At 51.7% G+C, this 17,901-nt stretch overlaps 6 protein-coding genes across 6 annotated transcripts, besides 1 other annotated feature; 3 read left to right on the forward strand and 3 right to left on the reverse strand.

Moving 5' to 3' along the window:
• Window positions 1-17,901: part of a sequence feature (contig 1.32 1..435990(1)) that runs on past both edges of the window.
• Window positions 144-1,512, reverse strand: ANIA_02110 (TauD/TfdA family dioxygenase; the record flags this gene model as incomplete). Its single annotated transcript, XM_654622.1, has 4 exons — window positions 144-507; window positions 564-824; window positions 885-1,150; window positions 1,204-1,512. The coding sequence occupies 4 exons, from the start codon at window positions 1,510-1,512 to the stop codon at window positions 144-146; spliced, it is 1,200 nt and encodes a 399-aa protein (XP_659714.1).
• ANIA_02111 (type 1 glutamine amidotransferase) lies at window positions 2,199-3,369 on the forward strand (the record flags this gene model as incomplete). Its single annotated transcript, XM_654623.2, has 1 exon — window positions 2,199-3,369. The coding sequence occupies exon 1, from the start codon at window positions 2,428-2,430 to the stop codon at window positions 3,367-3,369; it is 942 nt and encodes a 313-aa protein (XP_659715.1). The 5' UTR covers window positions 2,199-2,427.
• ANIA_02112 (lactonase family protein) lies at window positions 4,034-5,370 on the forward strand (the record flags this gene model as incomplete). The annotated part of the gene is made up of 2 exons (XM_654624.2): window positions 4,034-4,446; window positions 4,554-5,370. The coding sequence occupies 2 exons, from the start codon at window positions 4,034-4,036 to the stop codon at window positions 5,368-5,370; spliced, it is 1,230 nt and encodes a 409-aa protein (XP_659716.2).
• On the reverse strand, window positions 5,857-7,685 carry rfeD (putative transcription factor RfeD; the record flags this gene model as incomplete). Its single annotated transcript, XM_050612963.1, has 4 exons — window positions 5,857-6,543; window positions 6,596-7,200; window positions 7,247-7,409; window positions 7,572-7,685. 4 exons carry the CDS (start codon window positions 7,683-7,685, stop codon window positions 5,857-5,859), a joined length of 1,569 nt encoding a protein of 522 aa, XP_050468812.1.
• Window positions 13,293-14,770, forward strand: ANIA_02114 (uncharacterized protein; the record flags this gene model as incomplete). The annotated part of the gene is made up of 3 exons (XM_654626.1): window positions 13,293-13,997; window positions 14,057-14,263; window positions 14,336-14,770. 3 exons carry the CDS (start codon window positions 13,293-13,295, stop codon window positions 14,768-14,770), a joined length of 1,347 nt encoding a protein of 448 aa, XP_659718.1.
• ANIA_02115 (DUF3425 domain-containing protein) lies at window positions 15,672-17,107 on the reverse strand (the record flags this gene model as incomplete). Its single annotated transcript, XM_654627.1, has 2 exons — window positions 15,672-16,951; window positions 16,987-17,107. The coding sequence occupies 2 exons, from the start codon at window positions 17,105-17,107 to the stop codon at window positions 15,672-15,674; spliced, it is 1,401 nt and encodes a 466-aa protein (XP_659719.1).

Here is a 17,901-nt window from a genome sequence, read left to right on the forward strand (position 1 = left end):
TCTGACCATGATCGACCTCATGTATTTATGAATCATGACACCTACCCAGACCATAACCATAACCAAGGTTCTAAATTAATTCATAGATCGCTAAAATACAACCAGCCGCCGTAACAAAAACTCTTTTTCTCAAACTGAGGAGTCTACTCAGCATCCAACAGCGCCACCGGCGGCGTATCGTCAACCTGCACGCCTCCCCTCTTCTTTTCGTTACTATCCCAGAACGGCAGCCGCCAACCGCCCTCACTCTCCGGCGTTGACAGCCATAGACGCATGAGGTGTCGCCTGGGCGCAGGCGGGGCATAGTCCTTGTATGCGGTCCGCGCGTGCAGCACATGCGAGTTGCTCACGAACTGGATGTCTCCGACTTCGAGGATCATATGTAGGGACAGTCGCTGGCAGGTCTGCTCGAGGACCTCGAGGGCTTCGATCTGTCTGTCGGAGAGAGGTGGGATGAGGCCTGCATCGCTGAAGCGCGTTAATGAGCGGACGTAGTAGGGGTCCCATCTGTTACCGTCACGATTAGCATGTGAGCTGCAGATCTAGAAGGGATATAGGCATACTTGGTGTAGACGCGGGGGTTATCACCGCGCTCGAGGTAGATCACGCTTGTGCGAATATACTCCTCCTGGCCCTTGGATGTCTCGCCCTTGCGGTCGAAGTACCAGATTGGCTCAATCAGTGTCTTCAACACGTCGGGTCGCTCAGCGGCAAGGGTGTTGTAGACGTGGTGCGTGGAAACAATGTCTGACTCGCCGCCCTCCAGAGCGCGCGCAATGCATAGAAGACCGACGATGTCGCTGTCATCGGCGTGGAAGTATTGCCTGCATGCACACATGATTAGAATATCACATACTCCACAAACCGGGACGTTGAGAACATACCGAGCGTTCGTCCGGTAGATGCGAACAGAGTCAATCTGCGTTGGGTCCTCGCCGAGATCCTTGACGTGACCCAGAACGTGGCCGCGGCTGTTCTGTGAGACGAAGTAGCCTAGGTAGGTGCCAAGACCCATGTACGCAACGGCGGACTTGTGGTTGCCCCATTCTTGTACAGGGAAGCCTTTAAATAGGATAAAGCCCTTGCCGTTTAGGAGGTCGTCGCGGAGTTCGTAGAGGAGGGCGGAGAGTTTGGGAAGGGGGAAATTGCTCTATTTCTATTAATCTCTGTCTTGGACCTGCTGGGAATGTGTTAGGGCCGTACCTTTGAGATCCCAGTCAGAGGAGTCCCGGAGGCCAAGAATGCATCAGCAGTGGCACCGAGTTCTTCAACCTCCTCCGCCGAAAATCGGTGTGTCCATTTCTCAGGCGCATCCTTGTAGTCCTCTGCCTTCCAGAGCGTGCGGCCCTCGATGGACTTGGGGAAGTCCTCGAAGGGGTGCAGCTCCTCGTAGATCGGCGGGTGCTGGCCCGTTGTCTTCAGGCCGTCGGGGAAGATGTCGCGAGGGGCATTGGAGTGGATGATCTGAGCTGGAGCGGGGGCGGGGGCGGAGGTCTGAGTGAGAGTGGCCATTTTGGCTGTGTTGAGGGTATTCAAGGGTGACTTTGCTGGCTCGTTTTCTTTTTCGACCGACCCTGGGGCATTGATATGATATTTATAGACGTTCTCAGCTTCGGATGAAGCGACTCGGCCGGTAGAGCGCACGTAGAATATACTGAAGACATGGCGAGAGAGCAGCAGTTGTGCAAACAGTGGAGGACATTGCGTGCTTCTCCTAGTTGAGATGCGATGCTGATAGGAGCAGAAACGGCGTGATTGGCCGTGCTGATGGCGTCATCTGGAGCAATGAGCACTCAAACTTGAGGGCAGATCGGGAAGGTTGACGTGCGACAGCTGATTCTTGATGAAGATCATGAGAATGACGGTCGCATTCTAGCATTCTGTCGAGTTTGTCTCGAGTGCGGTGGATGAGAGTGCGTGTGTTGTACCGTGCCTGATTAAGGAGAGGACGGGCCCACGGCATACTTTCCCCAGGTTTAATGCCAGGCACTGTCAACCACACGTATGTCGCCGTTATTATTATCAGTTGACGCACAGCACAATTACCTTCTCCAGAACAACTAGCACTGTGCACAAAAAGAAATACGAGAGTCTGGATTGGGTTGTCCCTGAAGGTGGGGTCCTGAGTATACTCCGTACTGTAAACTCCGGTGTCCCGGCTAGCTATACAGTGGCCTCCCATAGCGTCAACAATTCGACTGCCATCTCGCCATCTCGAATCCGTCTTTACGGCTCTTCTGCCCCTGCTTCGTCGTTCTGTATACAACATCCCGTATAGACTTTTGGCTTCACCCTCGTAATCAACTTCCTTATAAGGAAATCCGATCCGATCCCATCCCCGCGCACCCCACCGTAGCAAAATGTAAAAAAGAAAAAGAAGAGAGAAAGAAGATTCTCAACCTCTTAAGTCACAGCGAACAGCCCAGGATGCTACACATCGCCATCCTCGATATCGACGTCCCCGTACCAGCCGTCTATGCCGCCCGCGGCCTCTACAGCTCGCAGTTCCGGACCCTCCTGCAAGCCGCCGCATCGCGACTCGGCGTCCCCGCATCTTCCATCCACACTACAGCCTTCGATGTAGTCGGGGGGTCACTCCCGCCATTCCAGAGTCTTCGGACCTCGCCGCGGGAATCAGAGAATGGGGTGAACGGAGAGACGGCGAGTACCAATCCGCTCGCCCTCCCCATAGACGGAATCCTCATCACCGGCGCAGCAGCCGCAGCATACGAAGCCGCAAAGTATCCTTGGATTGTCCCGCTGCAGGGATTTGTACAGACGGTATTCGATTCGTATCCGCATGTCAGGATGTTCGGGTCCTGTTTCGGACATCAGATTATCGGGCAGGCGCTGCTGTCCGCTCAAGCTCCTAACAAATCCCCGCCGCAACCACCGAGTGTAACCGTCGAGCGAAATCCGCGCGGGTCAGAAATGGGATTGGCATCCATTAAACTAACTCCCAAGTTCACGGCGGCCTTCCCTGTCCTGTCGGCGCATCTGCCCGTGGCAGATGAGATGCGTCTGCAGATGATCCATAGCGACTGGGTGGCGCTTCTCCCTGGCGTTGATGAGCTGCCTGACCCCTGGATAAATGTGGGATCGACGGAGTTGTGTCCGGTGCAGGGTCTATATTACCCAGGACGCGTCTTGACGTACCAGGGACACTTTGAGTTTGATGTTTTTGTGAACTCGGAGACTTGTGTCGAGTTTGGCAGGAGGAGTGGTTGGGACAAGGCCGATGTGGAGAGGTATCTGGCGTTGATTGGAAGGGGGAGGGTCGAGGGCGTTGCGGAGGATGATGATGATGATGATTCGAGGGTTGCAGCAGAGGCTGTGGTGTCTTTTTTTCTGGAACAGGAGAAGAAATAATTGCTTGGTCGCTTATAGAATAGTATAGCTTAATTCATGACTGATGATGATGATGGTTGGCATATTGACGAGTTCGATTGTCCATCACAAGATATATAAAGTCACGGGATTCTTGTGCCACAAACAGTTCACATACCTCTAGGCGGCTGAGGAAGACGACTCTAGAGAGTGGAAAAAGTACGGGTCCTTGGGTAGAATTGCTACTGCTATTTCTTCGAAGATTCGAAACACCAAAACTGTTTCAGGACGATCCCAGTCCTTCATCAAAACCCCTGTATCTTGTAGAGTATTTATCCCCCACCTTATACCTATCGGGGAAGCTCCGAGAACATACAACTCTTGGAGCCATCACAGAAGAAACACTGTACGCCCAATCGATCACTTCCGGCTAATATGCAGAATTCCCCACAATGGCTGCATCGACAATGTCCCCGTCTCTGTCATAGCAATTGAAATCCTACCTGCCCGCCCTTGCTGGTGCTTTGGCCGCGCTCGATTGCATCGCGCAGTGCATTGTTTGACGTGTAGCCTCCTTGACCAATGCGGCAGTCATCGGCACAGTATTTATTTTGCTCCTCCTTGCTCTTCCCTCTTCGATTTCAGGACCAATCGTACCTATCTTCTTCAATTCCGTTCATATTGAGAATTGTAGATAGTCAACACCATGATCTCCTTTCTCCGCACGCTCACCTTTGGGTTGACGCTATCCTCCGCACTCGCCAAATCGACCAGCAGCACCCTCTACGCAACGCACTACAGCACCTCCTCTATTTATACTCTGACCCTCAAACAGTCCAACAACACGTACAGCCTAGCTGAGGCCTCGTCGCTCAAGACCTGCGGCAGGTATCCGTCTTGGATCACGCTCGATGCCTCCACAAAAACACTCTACTGTTCCGACGAATATGGCTGGCGCAACGCCGGCGGAACGGTTAACGGGTCGTTGACTACGGTCAATGTCGGCGAGGATGGAAGTTTGAGCGAGGAAGCTGTGACGGGGACTGCGCCGGGAAGTGGAGTGCATAATATTGTTTACGAGGGTGACGGTGGGGAGAAATATCTTGCCATTGCGCATTAGTGAGTTCTTCCGTTGTTCTTTGCTTTTTTTTCTTCTTCTTTCATTCTACGGTAATGAAAGTCGGGCAATCTTTAAACTGAAACGGTTGCTAATATGGAAGTGAAAGCTCTGGCGCTGCGGTCTCAACTTACGCCCTCCCATTGGAAAACGATGCCGACCCGCTACAGGTCTTTGAATTCGAGCTCGACACGCCCGGCGAGGTCCCCGATCGCCAGGAGGCGCCACATCCGCACCAGACCTTCCTTGATCCCACGGGCTCCTTCGTGCTGGTTCCGGATCTCGGCGCAGACCTAATCCGCGTGTTCGCAATCGACAAATCTAACGGGGAGTTGAATGCTTGCCCTAGTCTGAACTACACGCTGGGAGGTGGTCCTCGACATGGGGTCTTCCGGACTGCCTCAGACTCGGAGCTTCGGATTAGAGGACGCGCTCCTGGACCGGAAACCGTGCTCTACGTGACCGGCGAGTTGAACGGCGAAGTTGAAGCCTTTGCGGTCTCGTACCCGAAGAGCGGGTGTCTTTCCTTTGAGCAGATTGATACCGAGATCCCCTATCCCTCGGATCTGCCCGACGGTGCATCACTGTCAGAAATCAGGCTAGTCGAAGATGACCTCTATGTCTCTGTGCGCCTGGACTCTGCATTTGGCGGGGATGACTCCCTTGCAAGGCTGAGTCTCCGCCAGGATGGAAAAGTTGAGTTTGAGGAGATCAGCACGTCGGGTGGTGTGCTGCCGAGGACGTTTGCGATCAACAAGGCTGGTGACTTGGTGGCTGTAGGGAATCAGCTTTCTTCGACAGTGACGATTGTGGAGAGGGATCCTGAAACGGGAGCACTTGGTGAGGTTGTCGCCGAGTTGTTGGTTGGCGAGCCTGGGGAGCCAAACAATCTAGAAGGTTTGAGCAGCATTATCTGGAACGAATGATAGTCAATGGCAATGTCAATGTCAATGGAATGTCGACTGATATGGGTGTGCGGTAAGAACAATGATATATATATATATATATATCACTCAATAAATGCAAGTCTTCTCAGAATCACATCTTTTCAAGGCACTGTCAAATCAACCAAAATGCGGCAAGTCTTGCGCGGTCAACAAGGATATCAGCAAGCAAAATAACACGAAATGTGACAAATACCACCATGGTGCATGTATATTGTTAAATCATAAAAACCAACATGTACGCCTACAAATCCAAAGTCCAGCTTTTTTACAGTCAATCATACCGTTCTCGAGACCGCTGGTTGGTTGGGCCAGCCCTTCCGTTGTCATGTTCGCAATGTCGATGCCTTCGGCCTGCTGAGTGATGCCGTGGAAACATAATTTTTCAGTACCGTAACCCTCTGCCGTAATTCGTTAAGTCCATAAAGCATAAGCGCCCTTCTTAAGGGTGAATGTGTGATGCGTGACTCATTTGATGTCCAGTTGGAATGCTTTCCACTTCCCTCCCACGGTGTGGCAGCGTGGGCAACCACGTGGGTTCGGACTCGGATAGCTTGTCGGGCCGTGTGACATTGCGCTCCCAGGGCTGGATGTCACGTTCTTGAACGTCGCAGGCGGACTGCTCATGAAACTTCCGACGCAATCGCGGCATACCCCGCAGATACATTCAGTACAGGCATAGCATTCATTGAGAGGCCATGCCTGCTTGCAGCTGGCGCAGAAGATCTGTATCTCCCTGCTACGGAAAGACGCCGGGGTGGGATTAGAGAAGCGGTGGTGTTGTCGCTGGGCTGCGGAAGATGGAAATAAGTTTAACACTGGACTCGAATCTGGATTTCTGGCGGGGTTCAAGTGGTTGGAGTAAAAGTGCTTTCCAGATGTTGTCGATGCTGAGTCCAAAGACGATTCAATGGAGGGGAAAGGTTCTAGGTCGGCGTCACGGTTGCGGGAGAATTCATAAGGCGGCGGGGTCAAAGATTTGTGCAAGGGCGACGCTGCATATGATGTGGGTGGGAACGGGCGATGCGATGCAGGTGGGGGTAGCCCAGGGGATTGGAAGGCAGGCGGCATGGATGATCGGCTTTTGATTGATGGTGCCGATGTGATCGAAGCGATATTCGGAATGGTTGGTGGAATGGTTGGTGAACGCCCCAACTACATAGGTTAGATAAAACTTGGTGAAATCAGGACTGATGAGCTCGCCCACCTCTGACTGTCTGTCGTCATCAACCTCGGTTGCTGATGTGGCCGCCTCAATGAGATCCTCCCAACGCTTGCCCTGCGCCCAGGCAGCGGTTTGCGGTTCTGCTGATAGAGCCTTCCTATCGCCTATGCTCGGGCGCCTACCAAACTCTTTCGACCTCGACCGTTCATGCTTGGCTTTCCGCGCCCCGGTTATCGATCCTTTGCGAGGTCGGGGAAGCTTGTTCGTCCGCTGGATCGGCGGAAGGGTCGAAGAGCGACCGGGAGGAGAGTGGTTGAGAATCGAGGGTAGGAGCGATCTAGGTTGAGGGGACGAAAATGGAGGCAACGAGTCCCGTTTGAAGTGATCACGGAGAGAAGGCAGCTCAATCGACGATCGCATCGGCGCTCTGTCGATGTCGTTATCGGAGTGAATCTCCTGCGTCTCATTAATCATCTTATCTGTACTGAATATGTATGCACCCACCACGTCCGTGTCCCAACTTGGAGTCAAATGATTATGATGCAGTTGAGCCAGTGCAACCGCAGCAGTAGCCGCAGCAGGATGGGCTTCGTCGATACCGCGCGGGGTTGCAGGGGAGTTGGATCCAGCGTACAAATCCCGGTCAACTATAACAATCAGCTTCAGCCATTACGTTATCTCGTGGATACTGACCATTGCGCCTTCTGGCGGTCTGAGGCGGCGTAAGATTGGCACGCTGTTCCGGAGGGGTGGTAACCATCAGAATAAAGCTCTCTTCCGTCGCTGGGAGCTTCGGGATGTAATGGTTCGGATGAGCTCGCCGGATATGCTCCTGCATCGAGCGATAACGTTTCTCCTAGCGAGGGAGTATCATGTTAGTCTCAAGTCAGATACTTGCTTAGATCGATGCTTGAGCATCTCCAACACCCATTTCTGAAGCTCGTGGCGATTGATGAGCACAATCGATAACGGGCAGAGCTTCGAAGGGAGAAGTTTGTGGCGGAAGTAGAGCACTCACCCCCAAGCATCTTTTGCGACAATTCGAGCCATCATTGTTCTTCAAAGGACAGACCACCTCATTATTGGTATCGCTGACGGAGAACGAGCTCGTCAAGGTCGATCGGGGCGGCATGGTCTGCATGAGTCCGTCTTATTGGCGGGGTTGGCGTGCGAGGATACCGGCAGACAGAAAGCTGGGAAAGGCGATTCAGATAGGAGTCGATTCAAGCTGACGGAATCTGATGTCGCGACACATGCTCCGGAAAATGCAGATGCAGATAAAGAGCCGAACTAGTCGCATGCAACAACGAACTACCGAACAAAGCGTCAATGGGAGGGGTAGCTCTAGACGACGACGGACGGATAACGATAAATAAAGCAGCAAGCCGGCAGAACGATAACTGAAGAAAGACCAGCGAGCTCAAGCTGCAGCTCCAAAGGGGTAACAAGCTCTAATAAGGAAGAGAGCTAGGAGCAGAATAGTGCATCGAAAGGGCAAAGAAGAACAGGTCAGGCTCTGGCAGGGGAGGGGGAAGGTAAGAAGCTCCTCTGAGCAGGTGGGAAGCTAGACTGCGAACAGGCTAGCGGCAAGGCGAAGAAAATGGATAAGTGATTAGCAGCACATTGATTGGAGGGAAAAGAACTGGAGTAATGAAAATTGATGGAGGCGACCGGGTGGGAGGGGAGAGACCAAGAGGTGGAGGGCGCGGGACTGAACGGGAATACTCTGTAGGGGCTGCAGGAGGAGGTATAGCTCGGTGCTACTTACGAGTGCTTTCCAAGCTCAGAGATTTGATTATAGTACTGCTTAGCTGTCTAACGAGTATCACTATTCGATGATCCCGGTGACACGGGGATCTCTACCTACCAGATTGACCGAGCTGCTCGACCACTTACATACCGAGTACATCATACCAACCGTCGACGGCCACGGCTGCATTCCTCTCCAGGTACAAGGATGCCGCTGATTCATTAAATATGTATTTTATAGATAACTTTCCCAGCTTAAGTATGATTCAGATTTTTTTTTTTGCTCTGTCAAGCAAGGCTTACTATTCTAGACTAGCAAAAGTAGATTGAAGCAAAAAAAGGTGGCGCACTGCCGCCTATCGATAACTCGAAACGTGGGACAGCGCGATATCCGCTGCGGTGGGTTCGCCGAGGTCTATCCCACGACGTCAAGGCTGAATGTTCGAAGCTTTCAACTCACGTATACAGACTTCGGTGAACTCCATTAGTGACAATCCGTTATGGCACACTTTGGATTTTTATTTATGTGGTTTCCTTTTTGCAAATCAATTTCTCACCGTTGGATGGTGAGCTGATGAGCTTGTGCGTGCGACGTTGCGGACCTCTTCGGTAGCATCGGCCTCGGATCGAGCGTTACAAAACCGTACTGTAACGACAGTGCGCCAGGGCCAGCACAACTGAAGCAACGTCCCGAATGTGATGTTAAGGATTCGAACTTATTTCCGACAGCTACAATGTGACTCGATATCTAGTGCAACGGAGACACAACCGCTCGAGTCTGAGCAGCTCCCGAGCTTGGTTGAGCCTGGCAGACAGAGACCATTACAGTGATACCGTACAGATTAGTCAGCCCTTCACCAACGTTTCGGGAACTCCGGTGGGGCAGACTCGACAGTCTGGGCAGCTTCAATACGGAGGCGTGCACCAAAAGTTTTTGCGCGACGCTAGTGTCACGCCATGTAATACTGTTACGCCCTACATAACAATTTCTATGGCAACCCCACTACCATACATACATCAATATTTTGACATATATTGCTTCTTCATTGTTTCAGCTGCCTGCAGCCTCTTGAAGCTATTCACACTGCTCATATATTCTATTTGACTGATCAATTTAGTGTTTTAGCACGCTTAGCACACTTTTTATACTAATTCAACTTATCCTGCCACAGTTGCTCTCCTTCCTCAACACCAGCTTCATGATACCTCGCGGCGGCTTTCATCCAGTAGAACTCCGTGTCCAAGTTCTTACTTTATCAGCTATCGGATTTAGTACAGAGAAGATCTCAAAATCTTTGAATCTCTCTCCTCGTACGGTCCAGAGCATCGTAAAGAAAGGCAGAGATCGTGGCTACCGGCCGGAAGTAAGCCTGCGCGTGCAGCTTGAATTTGTTGAGGATAGAAAGCGATCTGGCCGGCCTGTTGAGATTACTGAAGCTACTCAGAATACTGTTATTACTTCAGTAACTGCAGATCGAGCAGGGCGCGAGAAATCATCAGAAATTCTTGCTTATGAAGCTGGTATCTCCTATTCTTCTGTTCTTCATATCCTTCATTCTCATGGCTTTGTTATTGCAAAACCTTCCTGGAAGCCTGGTCTGACTGAAGCTGCTCATCTTAGGCGTCTTGAATTCTGCCTTGCCCACCAACATTGGACATTAGAAGACTGGAAACGCGTGATCTTTACCGACGAGACTGGTATTATTCTTGGCCACCGCCGCGGAGCAATACGAGTGTGGAGGACTGTGAAAGATTCACATACAAGGAATTGTGTACGGAGGCGCTGGAAGGCCTGCTCTGACTTCATGGTATAGGGTTGCTTCTTATATGATAAGAAGGGCCCTTTACATATCTACAAGCCGGAGACTGCTGCCATGCGGAAGCAGGCAGATATAGAGATTAAAGCCATGAATTGTGAGCTGGAACCTCTATGCTGGGAGGAATAGGAGTTGGCTACAGGTCTTTCTTGTGTTCATTTACGCCCAAATCGCGGCCGTGTTCCTAAATGGAATTGGAACGAGAAGAACGGTAAGCTTATATGTAAAGGTAAAGGGGGGATTGATTAGTGGAGATATCAAACAGTTTGTTCCCTTATCTCTATAATTCTCTATTATAGAGTAGTTAAGTACGTGCTAATTACTTATTCTACTGCCTAGGAAGTCCTTAAACCTCTTCTTATTCTATTTGCAAAAGAATGCATGATTGAGCGCCCAAATACTATTATTTTAGAGGATAGCGCGCCTGCCCACTGTCACTGAATCCAGCAGCATGTCTATAAAGCAGAAGACATGCAAAAGATCCTTGACTGGCCTGGCAATTTACTGGATCTCAACGCAATTGAGCCGTGCTGGGCTTGGATGAAGAAGCATACAACATCCCGCGGTGCGCCCCGCGATAAGAAGACAGGAGAAGCAGAATGGAGGCAGGCTTGGGCAGATCTCCCACAGGAGACTATACAACACTGGATTGAGCATCTAATTTGTCATATTCAGATTGTTATCGAGCTAGAAGGGGGTAATGAATACAAGGAGGGCCGTGAGGATCGCGATACGCGTAGTTGGGCAGGCAGGCGGATTAAAGGGCGACTATCACCACGTGTAGACCTCGCTCTACAGCCAATAGAGGCCCCTGAATAGCTTCATTTCTCTTGTTTTTGATTTCGGGGTTTATGCGGATATAGTTAGTTGTGGGTCAAAAAACATGTTGCTATAGTAATTTGTATGTAAGCTTGTTACGTCGGCCCATTAAATTACTAGCGTCGCGCAAAAACTTTTGGTGCACGCCTCCGTAGATCAGCTGAGAAAGTTGGAGCTACGACCTTGCATATCGCGAGCGACATGAACCTATGATGGACAGCAGCAGAGAACGCAGATGGACGATGGTGTTATCTCACTCTGTGATTTTGAGTTGTTTACCGGCTAAAAAGAGTTCGAACACCAAGTGCAACGGTGTCCCTTCCCCTCCCCCTCTCTCCTCTCTCCCCTCCCTTCCCCTCCTCACCCACGCAGCTCCCCAGCTCCCAGGCATTTTGAGCTCTGGAAGCTTCAAACTCCAGCACGAGAAATTTTAGCTTAGCTCGACACTGGCGCCACTTGGTTCCTTATTCCCGTGAGGTGGGGCGGATGCTTAGTCACCCTCACAAGAAACGCTCGTGGCAACGAGTTTGGCAACTCAGGAAGAGATACTAATAGAACGAAACTATCCGTGGTTAACGCCAGAATTTTGGACTGTCACCCACTGGATCAGCAAAGTTGGAATAAAAGGGGCAGCCATGGAACTGGACTCAAGGTCAAAAGAGCCCAGCCGGAACCGCAAGTTACAGCGGCCGAGAAGTCGCTGCTCGTTAGTGTGCCTCGGGATCACACTACTATAGCCCTCAGTCCACTGCACAAGAGGGGTTGATTGATGCCCAATTAGGCGATTAGCGAAACAGAGCTCCTTGCCGTGTCTTCCGCATCGAATTCGGAGAAGTCACACCGGAGCTCTGCCCTTGCTTGTGCGTTGCTCACGTTGAATTTGCTCACCGACGAACTGTATTGGAAGATTCACAAGTTCAACCGCGTGTACTCCTACTTCGCACCGCTGGTTGGCCGCTGGAGAGCGGTTTATAGCAAACTTCTGGCGGTCATTTACTCCGGACGAACGCAGACGAAACCAGGCTCTCACCGACATAAGGTTAGAGTTTCCAGGGTTGTGCGGAGGAAACATCGACTTCGTCTTGCTGCGGATAAGGAGTCTTCGTAATACTCGGAAAGGATGAAGCCAACTGTTGAACATAGAGCGAACAATGCTGCCCTGACTCTGCCCTGACTCACTTAGGTTACTGCAGGTCGGATATTTCTCGCAGGTACAAAGTCGCCCCAGCCTCGCCAAGGGGATGGGGAAACTGCGGGTTTTTTATCTGGCGCCAGCCTCCCGGCCGCAATGTGATCGGTTACCCTTCCGGGCTGGCTGCAGAGGCAAAGCATATGATTGGAGACAACAAGGTCGGCACAGGTTGACGCGACTCATGCGAGATCCAGCAGACTGGAGTGCATAATAGTGTTCCACTCTAGTCGCAGATACACAACCTTGAGTTGTACTCCATAAGTATGGAGTACTCCGTACCAACTACTACGTATGGAGACGGCTGACGACCGATTACCGTCCAGTGGCCGTGATTCTCCGGCCAGCCAAGCTAGCGGTTAATCAGCTAGCTGCCAACTCTATGCTGGCGATGCCCATGCAAACGGGAAGCCCGGAGTACATCCTCATATCCACGATGTGATTGGAAGTTCGGACTCGGCTCCGAACGCCTGAGTCGTAGCATTTATTCGGAATCGATTCCGTTGGGGTTGGTACGCTTCGGGTGAACTCCGGGGACAATTCTGGGGACAGCATCAGATAGAGAAGTATACTTGCCGCAACTGTTGGAGACGTCCACCCTGTTTCGCTATCGTGGTATTTTCTGTATCACTGGTTGTCGCAAATATACTTGCGATCTGAACGAGATCTGAACGAGTGGCGTCACGATATCGGATGCGATGCTAATAATCCAGGCACGTTAAACGTTTGGGCTGCAGGCTGGGGAGAGCGAAGAGTTCACCTCAATCTCCAAATTGTATGAACAACGGATTCGAACGATGTATCTGAATCATGGAATACATATTTGGAGGGCAAATTGTCGGCTGCTTAATAGAAGGCATTGCCGTTCTACCCGCGATGCCCCCGAAGTCCACATCCGAAGAGGGTCCACTAGCCCGCAAGCGTGGTTTACCCCAGATCCGACAAGCCTTGGTGGGTTCCGATTCACCTCCATGAATTCAAATGATGTGCCCCATTCACTGCCGTTGATCATAGATAAAAGCTCAGCGGTCTTGGTGTCGCATCTCTTCAGCCCACCTTTCGACCAAATCCAAGACGACGTAGACGATTATACCAGTGGCGTGTTACCAGTACGCCCTTCCGATAACAGAAGAAGATCCCAGAAAAACACCCACTGGATACCGCGATGACCCCTTCAACGAAGCCGAAAACCTTCCATGTTGCCATCGTTGGCGGTGGAATTGCCGGTCTGAGCTTGGCTATCGCCCTTCATCATCGCGACGTCTCAGTCAAGATCTACGAGCAAGCCCATGCCTTTGCCGAAGTCGGCGCTGGCGTCTCCTTCGGGCCGAATGCAGTCGAGGCCATGAAACTCTGCCACAGTGGGATATATGAGGCATTCAAGAAAGTGTGCACACGGAATCTGTGGCCGGAGAAGGAGAAAGTGTGGTTCGACTACCTGGACGGATACACACACAATGAAGAGGAGTACAATGCCGCTTCGAGTGGGAAGGAGAGCAAGAGGCAGAAAATCGCATTCACGATCACAAATAGTCTCGGGCAGACGGGGGTCCATCGCGCACATTTTCTGGACGAGCTGGTCAAGTTGGTCCCCCAGGAAATTGCGCAGTTCAATAAGCGGCTCCAGAACATAACAGAGCGGGGAGACGGGAAGCTAGTGCTCAAGTTTGCGGATGGGGTGGAGGACGAGGCAGATGTGGTCATTGGTTGCGATGGGATCAAGTCCAGGGTAAGGCAAATTCTCGTCGGGGAGGACCATCCCTCAGCGCACCCATCATTTACACACAAGTATGCCTACCGCGGGCTGGTGCCCATGGACAAGGCGATCGAGGCAATTGGAGAGGAACTTGCCTCCAATTCATGCATGCATGTATGTCTCTTGAATATCTTTCCCTGGTTTCCTGCATAGAATCCTGCTAATCCTACCAGATGGGCCCTAATAACCATATGCTCACATTTCCCGTCAATGGCGGTAAGACCCTCAACATCGTCGCCTTTCATACAACCCCCGACACCTGGACCGACCGTACTCGCCTGACTCGCGACGGCACACGCGAAGAAGCTCTTCGCGACTTCGCAGGTTACGGACCTAATGTCACCAAGCTCCTCAAACTCTGTGACCCCAAGCTCAGCATTGTACGTACTCCCACCCCCGCAAATACCCTCGATTTCGGCCACAGGAAACAGGAATCACTAACAGCGAAATAGTGGGCAATCTTTGACTTGGGCGTCCATCCCGTTCCCACTTTCCACAAGGGCCGTCTCGCCATCTCCGGTGACGCCGCACATGCCACATCCCCGCACCACGGCGCCGGCGCCGGCTACTGCCTTGAAGACACAGCCGTCCTTGCTACGCTCCTCTCTGACCCGCGCGTGCAAAATAACAGCGACATTGAGACAGCCCTGGCTGTCTTCGACGCCTGTCGCCGCGAGCGCACACAGTGGCTTGTACAGAGCAGTCGGTTCATCGGCGATTGTTATGAGTGGCGCGCTGAGGGGGTGGGACGCGACTTCCGGAAGATTGAGGAGGCGATTAATCGCCGGAACGCGATCATCACGGATGCTGATGTTGGCGGCATGTGTAGGGAGGCGAAGGAGATGTTGGGGCAACGGTTGGGCGGGGAGGAGAGGGCTGCGCTGTAAATTAGAGTTGTCTCGTGGGCGAGAGCTGTTATGCTAGGCCTCCTGGGCATAGGATTACTGGATGCATCGGGTTGATATAGACTTCTTACTTGTTCTATTGGCTTTAGAGTTGTTGCTATTGCATTGACTAGAAGGGAGCGCTCGCGTGTTGTTCTGTACGAGCAACTGGTTTTCCCAGTATTTATATATTGTATCATTCTATTGACGCTTCATAACTTGCACATAGAAAACTTCCTTTCAGTACCTCCCCTCCTTTGTAGGCCTTACTTGCGTTGTCGATGAGCATTGCGCCGACTTGAAGGTGAATTTGGAAGCCGGCTGTTGAAGAAGGACGCGGTAGCGGCCGCACGGTCGCAGTCTCCCGGGTTGCCGATATAGCCTAGGTAGACTGGACTGCCTGAGGTGGAGGGAAAAGAGAAGGTTGGGACGACCGGTCAAGCTGGAGAATTTCCAGCGCATGTCTGATCTTCTTTGACCACTTGCCAAATGTAGGGTTCCAAAAGCCATTCACTTTATACGGGCAGTCTGGCTTTGCCTAGAACATCAAGTGCTCAATTCTGGTCTGTTTTGCCCAGGGGCCTGAAATGGATAAGTTCGACATTCAACCTCTGGCGTGATGGGCCTCTGGCTCGACGAATAAGAATGAAAGTGATCAATTTGCAGCTTGCGGGTGGGAATTAGGCTACTCCGGCCATAGGGTCAGCTTGCAATGATCAAGGGTGTTGCACTTCGGATTAGAGTTCGATGTATGAGACTCAAAGCGTCAGAAACATGCAGCGCTCTCATGGTCCCTGATAAAAAAAAAAGGAACCATTCCTTGGAAATTGCACAATTGACGAAATGACACGGGGATGCGAGGATAGTTTGCGAGAAGAGAGTGGACGACTGGCGAGTGGGCGAACTACAGCTCGACCACTTCAAGGGCATCTTCTCCTCTAATACTCCGCCACCATTCTGTCTGCCGTACAAGATCCCCATCCTCACCACCCATTAAACCCCAATACTTTCTCACGAACCACTCTTGCGCCTCCCAGCTCCGTAAGTCCCATGGTGCCCCAGTTGAGGCTTTCCCGGCAGAGGCGTTCCGATCCCTTTGCCCAACGCCCGCGCTTCCCCAACAAATCAACCCGGCAAGAGTGTCATGAAAGAATTCGTCCTCGTCATACTCGCCCTGGCGTGTGACAAGATTATTTCGCAGAGTCGGAAATGGATAAATATCAATCATTGGATGATGGCTGATGGTAATCTGTTCTTCGCTTGGCCTCAGGTCGTGCTTGAGCTTTGTTTTAAATGCTTTCTGCACCGCGGCAACCACATTGGCTCTGGTTAATGGATCTGCTGATGAGGAGTCTATGCGGAAGAAAGGTGACGGAGACTCATCGGCACAGATTTCGGCCATGGTTAGGCCAACGTGTTCTACGACGAGGAACAACGCCGTTAGAGTGCAGTGCTGGTCAACTCGTAGGTTGTTTGCGTATGGGTCTGCTACTGGCATAGTTGCGAGAACCTTGACTTGACGAGGATTTGCGGAATAAGGACCACCCGACTGTAGGGTAAAGTGTGGAGTGGTGCAGCCGCAGTCGATAACGGTAGTCCACGCCAAACTTGGCCTATTGGTGTGGCTGCTCCTGATGGTGATGGGGTTATTGCTAGCTGTTGAAACGAGGGCTGATGAACTATGTGACTGTGAAGCATGACCTGCAAGGAAATGGACTGTGTTTTCGGTTGTATTTAATCCCCTGGTTAGTTCGACTTGCGCTGGGTAACAGATGGTTTCGTCTGAGAGAGGCAGCGTGGCAGGATCCCATATTCCGGACAAGGACGGGTCACCCGGTCTCGAAATGTACGTACTAGGGTTCCACGAGCTCAGGTCCAAAGGGAAGTCGCCCAATTGAGGGACAAATTGGGCATAGTCCGTTGCGGTCGTCTCAAGACTGCTAGTGAGCACATCAGAAGCAGGACGAGGGATAGATGTTGCTAAGTTATCGCCTTGAGTAGTATTCAATGTGACCTCTGCCCCAGATAGACCCTGTCCCACATGCGGCACCTGCAATGTGGGACTTCCTTGCGTGACGGTTGCAGCAAGCGCATCTAGACGCTCATAGCGCTGTCGTAGTTTCTCGCCTGAACCAATGGTGAGCATTCTCCGCCCAGAGGATCGGACCCAAAGCCCGTAATATGCTAGTAAGATGGTAGCAAGCAGGAATTCGACGTACGGTACTTCCTCTGAGCCTGGATGTTCTGCTGCCGCCTCTTCTCTAGGTCCCGGCGTACAGGCTTCCGCTTCTGCGTTCCCGAGCCACCCATCTGCTGTTCCTCTCGAGTTCGGGGAGGCATGACTTGTAGTGGGCGGTTTGAGGCGCCTAAGCGGCAATAGGGAGATAGTCGCGGACGGGGGCGGCAGGAAGGAGAACACGCAGGAGGTTTGGATGGGGTGAGATGGATGATGGCTAAAGTCAGCCTCGAGAAGCAGAACCCCGCTAGGCCTAAACGGGAGCTCCCGGTCGCGGCCCGCAGGCTTGCTTAGGCACTAATACTCTAGCACTCTTAGTACCGCGAGATCTGCTACGCCGTTGCGTCGGCCCCACGGCCCTTCCTCATCTACTTACTCCACCCACAGCATTTTAAGTAGACAAAACACTGCAACGCGATAGTCTCTGACCGAGACGCATCACCTGGTACATGGCTACTCTTCTATGGCATATCTTGGGATATCAATCTTCTGAAGATTCTTTACATTATGAAACGGTAACCCCGTAATTTCCCACTCCTGTGGCAAACTGATGCTCACGTCCGTCAGAGCCACCTTTCTGTGCGAATCCTCTGCAATCCGCCGTAACCAGCTATCTCACCGACGCTTAACTTTTATCATCAGATTAAGCCTACAAAGGCTCATTGAAGAAACTACACCGGTTTTCTTTAGGAACAACACCAACAACTTCCCCACTCTCTAAGCTATCTCGGCTGCTATTTCAATGCCCACAAACTGCTCTGTCTCAGTCGCTCAATGTTCCAGTCTAATCGAGTATTGCAGGCTGCAATTTATATAGTGGAGGCACAACCATGGCGTTCACAAATACCACTGATGCGTCTACGGTGTTGCGGATACAGAGCAGGAGGATTAATTGGCC

The sequence above is a fragment of the Aspergillus nidulans genome, chromosome VII (assembly GCF_000011425.1).
Source record: "Aspergillus nidulans FGSC A4 chromosome VII".
Classification (NCBI taxonomy): Eukaryota; Fungi; Ascomycota; class Eurotiomycetes; order Eurotiales; family Aspergillaceae; genus Aspergillus; species Aspergillus nidulans.